General features: G+C 36.7%; 1 protein-coding gene and 1 pseudogene across 1 annotated transcript; both read right to left on the reverse strand.

Annotated features, from left to right (window-relative positions):
- Window positions 1-1,550: 1,550 nt before the first annotated feature.
- LOC147532060 (trifunctional (S)-stylopine synthase 2/(S)-nandinine synthase/(S)-canadine synthase) lies at window positions 1,551-3,325 on the reverse strand. The gene has a single exon (XM_086645423.1). It carries the CDS (start codon window positions 3,252-3,254, stop codon window positions 1,767-1,769), a length of 1,488 nt encoding a protein of 495 aa, XP_086501549.1. The 5' UTR covers window positions 3,255-3,325; the 3' UTR covers window positions 1,551-1,766.
- A 986-nt stretch (window positions 3,326-4,311) lies between these two features.
- On the reverse strand, window positions 4,312-6,497 carry LOC147532061 (ribonucleoside-diphosphate reductase small chain B-like; annotated as a pseudogene).
- Window positions 6,498-6,909: the final 412 nt, after the last annotated feature.

Below are 6,909 nucleotides of genomic sequence, written 5' to 3' on the forward strand. Positions count from 1 at the left end.
AACGATCAAATAAGTTACGCCATATATCGGCAGCGTTATCATCATAAAGAATAGAAGAACGAATACGAGGATCAACTGAATTAATAATCTAACTTGCAACCAAATCGTTGCAACGCTCCCAAGAGTGAATATCATTGGGAGAACTAGGTTTTGGGAAAGAACCATCAACAAAACCTAGTTTATCTTTGGCTCGAAGAGCTTTCTTCATACCTCAAGACCGAGAGGCATAATTATCCCCAGAAAGAAGTGGGGTGATGAGAATTGTGGTGGGTGAATCAGAGTGATGAACATCAAAAGGTGCATTAAGTTGAGTAGTAGTAGTAGCAGCAGAGTTAACGTCCTCGGTAAAAGACATCGTTTCTGAAAAAAATAACTTGGCTCTTATACCATGTGAAGTTATAGAACTTAAATTTTCTAATCGACCAAGAGCAAGATGAGAACGAGAAAGATAAGCTAACCAAGAGGAGAGATTAAAATACAATCAACTTTACTTATTGATATAGTTTACAATGTGGGTATATATATAGAATTACATGAGTCCTAAATATAATACAATTAGAAACCCTTATACAAATAATTAGAAGGAGGTGGAATACAATAATTAGAAGGAGGTAGAATACAATAATTAAAAAGAGGCGGAGACCGGTCAGTGGGCCTTGGACGTGTGAATGGACGGACCGTAACGGGTCGGGTTCAATACCTCTACTACTTTTTATATTACACATTTGAAAAGGTCAAGTAAATTTGAAATAAAAAGTTGTAAATTTGAAAAGTTGAAAGAGCATTTGCGAAAACCTACACATAGCACTACACTACACTACATTACATTGTGCACTTAGATAATACATAATCTTTTCTTATGGAAGAACTTATCATTTACCCAAAAACTGACAATAAAGATGTTTTTATATTTAAAAAACAATAATTGAAGGCATGGGGTGATTTTGGCCCTGACTAGTCTGGCCCGTTAATTTCGAGCGGTTCGGGGTTTAGTAGGTCCTCTCCGGATCCCGAACCAGGCCACAATATTTGAATCACCATGCTAACCTGGTCACGCACCACCAATTTAGTTTTGGCATAGCTATATCTCTTGTAACAGATAAATATGTTGAAGATCTCAAAAAGAAACAACACAAACACAAGTCTGTCAATTAAGGGGAAGGCAAGTTGGTTCGTCCATTTTTTCTTTGGAATTTGTAAAAATCAAAGAGAATGATTTCTTTTTAACTCTTTAATTTATATAACCTAAGGGTGCCTAAGTCAATTTAGATACATGAGAGAGAAAAAGGGACGTGATTGCAAAAACTATCGATTTCAAACTATTTTTCCCTTAATTCTCTCCGCTTGACCGATCTTTTTATATCCTAATCAAATTCAAACTTATTTACTCCCCCCTCCGTATATTTTACTAAATTTTGTTTCTACATTGATCTAAGAAAACAATATGATTAAAGAATGCAACTAATTCTAGGTAGTCGATGGTACGGCGTTACCTGTACGAGCACGATAGGAACCTAGTCCTCTTAAAAACTACAATATGGAGAAGAAACTTAAGAGAGACAACCAAGCAAACTCTTATTCTTGTACCAAACAAAACATACCCAATTTATGAGATATTACAACTACATAACACCAAGATCCTAATTAACAACAACAAACCAACATAACCATACAGCATACTAACTGTATTAACACAAACTTAATGGAACCAGTAACCCATCCATCCCAAGATCAGATGAAGGGTCATTAACCACCACACCGGTTTATTAGTTACGAGGATTGATTCGAGCTTTCAGTGGGGTCTTCATTAAAAGAACAAAACCTAATTCATCACTCATATCAGGAAGAACACCATCATCAACACAAGACCATTTAAATGCAAAAATAAGATTAGCAAGTGCAAAACTAAACTGAAGTTTTCCCAACTCCATTCCTGCACAAATTCTCATACCTGCACTGAATGGCAAAAGTGATTGCTCCATTGCTTTCCCCTTAGCATCTTGATTATCAACTTTCAAGAACCTCTCAGGCATGAACTTAAAAGGATCATTAAAAACATTCTTGTTATGGTGTAAGGCATAAAGATTAACCATAACCCTAGTACCCTTATTAATTTTGTTCCCCATCAGTGAAGTATCCTTACAAGCTTTATGTGGAATTGCTAATGGTGCAATTGGTTTCATCCTCATAGTCTCTTTGATAACAGCTTGTAAGTACTGTAACTTGTTCATGTCTTCAACTTTCAAGATCTTTCGATCGTTTTGTTTTGCGAAATGATCGAGTTCTTGATGAAGTCTATCTTGAACATTTGGTTCTCGTACTAAATATGCAAGTGCCCATGCAGTAGTTGAAGAAGTACTATCCACACCCAGAAGATAAGTTTCAAAGATTGCAAAAATAACGACTTCTTCCTCGTAATTTTGGGATCGAAGAAAATGTAAGTAAGTATTAGTAGGAGGGTTTAGTGAAAGAAATGGACGTATCAGGTTTTTAACAATTTGTTTTAATTCTTCGACATATCGGACAGCTTTTCTATGACTTGGTAAATACTTAGCATAATAGAAAGCCTCTGCTAGACGAGCATAACCACTTATTCGAATCAATTCTTCTATAGCATGATGCATATCTTCTACATACTTATCTTCTTCGAAATCGCGTCCAAATACTAATCTACTTATTAATCTAATGGTAGCTTTCTTTAGATGATCAAGTGGTTTGACAATTCCATTATTGTCTTTGGCTTCTTGTTCAAGAATTTGAATCATTTTGATTATATCTTTCTCTTGGAATTGAAATTGAGCTGCAAGATTATAAGGTGATAAAGCTATGTTTTGGAGACCTTTTCTAAGATTACTCCAATGAGGTCCTGAATCAGAAGTTGAGATTGTTCTCCAATCTGCAGTGACAATCTTAGTAATATCCGGCATGTCACGGGCTGAGTAGTCGGATGATTTGTTAACGAGAACTTCCCAAGCCTGTTCGATGTCGGAAACAACGATAACAGGTCTCCAACTTCCGATCCAAATCGTCATGACTCTGCCATGAACTTTAGCAAGGTTGTATAGAACAACTTGAAGTGCAGTTCCGCCCAAAAGATGCATATTTCCAATGATGGGTAAGGTTTTAGGTCCTTCCGGCCAGGCCATGTTGGGTGATTTTCTTCTGAAAAACAAGAATATAGAAATGAGTAGAGTAGCAGATGTAGCAAAAAGAACCCATGGGTTATTCATTATCAAGAACTTCATCTCCTCCATTTCTGTTTGTATTTAGCTGAGTAGGTGATTAGATATTGTTTGAATCATCTAACGTTAGTACCCCTTCAATTTATAGCAGGGAAATGATAGAGTGACTTAGAAATTGGTACTTAGAGGGTGTTTGATTTTTGCACTTATTAAGTGATTTTCACTTATTAAGTGCGGGCCGGCAATTTTAGGTCGTTTGTTTTTTCACTTAATAAATGAAAATCACTTCTAAGTAATGGCAAAGTAAGTGCAAAATAGTAAGCTCAAAATTGAAGCTTATTATTCTGCACTTACTTTGTAAGTGCTAAAAAGGACATTTCTATCCTTCTCCTAATATTGTAATTACCAATATAATTTTAACTAAGAAGAAGATCTTAAACAATTGATAAATACAAAATTTTTTTGACTTTCGCTATGACTCTTCTCTATCTTCACTCATCATTCACCTAAGTTTTCCTCTTAAATTTTTTTTAACATCTCTTCCTTCACTAATCATGGAACACCCAAACTCCATGATACAACTAAGTTCTTTCAGCTTCATAATTCTTAATTATTTACGATTAATATTTTTGACATAACATTCGTAAACCGTAATTTTCTTTTACCTAAACTAACGAACTTATTACGAATTAATATGAAATACTAATGTGTAAATACACCAAGGTTAAACCAGACAATTTTTCACTTTTATAACATTTAGAATTAATATAAAAATTAAAATCAAGCACTTAGAACCGATGGAAAACAAACGCCATAGCACTTACATTTGATATCACTTACTAAGTGATTATCACTTAGTAAGTGGTAGCACTTGTAAGTGCTAAAAAATCAAACACCCTTAGGGTGACATATTTCCTCATTTAGAAATAAAAGCGGTAACCATTTGTCTTTTAGTGATTCCACGTCAGCTGGGCACTAAAAGAACACTTGATTTAAGCAGTATTTTAAAAGGGAACTTTTTTGTTGTACTCTTGATTGCAAACCCCTGACAACAACATTATTGCTGCCACCAAGTCACCAGCCAATATAAAATTTCGGCCATTTTGTATCCTCCACGGTGTATATCTATTTATGTAGAATCTGTTTAATTATGTAAAATCTTAATATATAAATGCACTAGGAGGTACTAGTAACGGTTATAATAATAGGATTCGGGAAATTATTGAATAAGGATTACGAATGAGATTGGACTTGATAGGAAACAGTATATACAATAGATTGGAAAATATCAAGTCCAATCTCATCCAAAATCCTTAGTCAATTATTTTCCGAATCTCATTATTGTGACCTTTATTAGGTACTAGGTTTTCTTCACCAAAACCGTATTCATCTAATTTTGTTATGCGGTCGATTAAGAAGGCAGCTAGTTTGAGTGCGACAACAACTCAACTTTCTCTTTTCCGGTTATTTATTCCAATTGAGGTTGTCTTATTCCGGTACGCGCCTAGCATAGGGATGTATATTTTTGTGTTATTTAGACATTGACCTCCATTTCCAATTTTTCAAAAACTATACTCAACCCACCTCCAGGGACTCTCACTTGAACCGCATGTGTGAGAAACCCGTGTGTCTCTCTCCTCTCACATGTCCAGTCACGTGGAGAGAGAAACTCTTGTTTCTCTCACATGCGGTTCAAGTGGGATTCCCAAGAGGCGGGTTGCGTAGCCTTGTTGTTCCGTTAAATATCAAGGGTTATTTCCCAAATAGCCCCAAACTTTGTAACTAGCTTCCTGCCTAGACCCCTAATTTATCAAAAATACCCAGATGGCCCCCTTTTTTCAGTTACCGTTATAACTCCATTAACTAGTCATCACCTCTCTCTCCTCTATCTCATTACCTCTCTCTCTCTCTGCCACCTCATCTTCTTGCCACCTCATCGTCTTCACCGGTGAAAGTCGCCGGCCGGCTAATTTTCGAGCCGACGACCTTCAAACATTAAAAAATATATATATTCTCTTCGTCTCCTTCCTTCTTCTTCCTCTTTCTTCTTCTCTCCTCCTCTCCTTTTCCCTCTCCTCCTAAACCAGGCATTAACCCTCATTTTTTCAACCAGAAAATCGCACAGAATGAACCGGAGAAGAAGTTACTTTCAACACAAGCAAAAGCGATGACTCGTTCAACGAACGATTTAGAGCCATCGATACATTTCAATGCCCAATCTGCTTTTTTACCAACACAAGGAATCCTTTCGATTGCTTTAAACAACCGATTCTTTGATGAATCTTTGATATAAGTTTCAAGCAAAACATTCTACATTTCTGAATGAATGTTTTCGGTTGCGATTTCGAATTCATAAAAAGCCCTAGCTACAGAGATTAAAACTTCTTCCAGGAAACGACCGCGAGATTTCGAGGACGATTCAGTCGGAAGCAGCGAAGAAAACAAGGACATGAGTGATGAAGTGATGTTCGTCGTTAGTTAGGGCATCCAGTGACGTTGATCTTGTGAAAGATCAACTTCTTCTGCTGTCCAAAATGAAGCTTCGGCTTTTTTATACATTTCCCAAATTTGAGGGTATTGAATTGGGAACATACAGAAACGATATGGGTTTGGGGTGAGAATTGGTTCATGGAATTGCAAGCATGATTCTAGAGAGAGAGAGAGGGAGAGGGAAAGGGGGAAATTGGGGTTTAGGGTTTGTGTTGAGGGGAGGCGGTGGATTGAGGGTATTGAATTGGAAATCTTACTGAATTTTTAACTTTTTCTCCAAAAGAAATCTTACTGTAAATCATGTAACTTTGGTGAAAGTTTAGAAAGAGAAAGAGATGATGGGAGAGAGAGAAACTAAATTTTTACTTTTATTTTTTAAGTGAAGGTCGTCATCCGGAAAATTAGCCGGCCGACAACTTTTGTCGGTGAAGACAATGAGGTGGCGAGACCATGAGGTGGCAAAGAGAGGTGATGAGATGGAAGAGGGAGAGGTGATGACTAGTTAACGGAGTTATAACGGTAACTGAAAAAGGGGGTCATCTAGGTATTTTATAAAGTAGGGGGCTAGGTAGGGGGCTAGGCAGGAAGCTGGTCACAAAGTTGGGGGTTATTTGGGAAATAACCCACATATCAATTAAGTGGTTCACGCGCCAACCACATGTTTGACTTATGACAAAAATACCCTTCAAGAAATATTTAGGTTTATTTAGACATTGACCCCAAACCCGAAACACCTTGACACACAACACAATATGGTTGATAGGAGATGGGACAGATACCCAGATTATGGAGGATGCGTGGAGAAATGACAAATCACAGACCCATACTAATTCAAGAACTTCCAACTAACATTACTTGGGTAGCAGACTTAATTGATCAAGAAACTAACTCTCGGAAGACCACTGTCCTACAAACATATTTCACTTCAGAAATCATAACAGCAATTACTAATCTAACCTTACCGACAACTTTTCAGAGAGACAGATTAATGTGGATGCATACAGAGAAAGGAAACTTTACACAAAAATCATATTATTCCTCTATCAAAGACCCGTTTTATCTCCAGAGATAGCTGATTTTCCATGGTCAAAGCTTGGAAAAAGACTCAGATGGATCCAAAAGTTCAGTTATTCATTTGGAAGGCAGTGCATAATGGTCTCGCAACATTATCAAACATTGGGATTCGATTACAAAACATTAATCAGATCTTCAGATGTGTTCATCGGATGAGATTGAA

This window comes from Eschscholzia californica, unplaced genomic scaffold, assembly GCF_041429995.1.
Source record: "Eschscholzia californica isolate CP2 unplaced genomic scaffold, dmEscCali1.0.p SCAF_6, whole genome shotgun sequence".
In the NCBI taxonomy this organism is placed as follows: domain Eukaryota; kingdom Viridiplantae; phylum Streptophyta; class Magnoliopsida; order Ranunculales; family Papaveraceae; genus Eschscholzia; species Eschscholzia californica.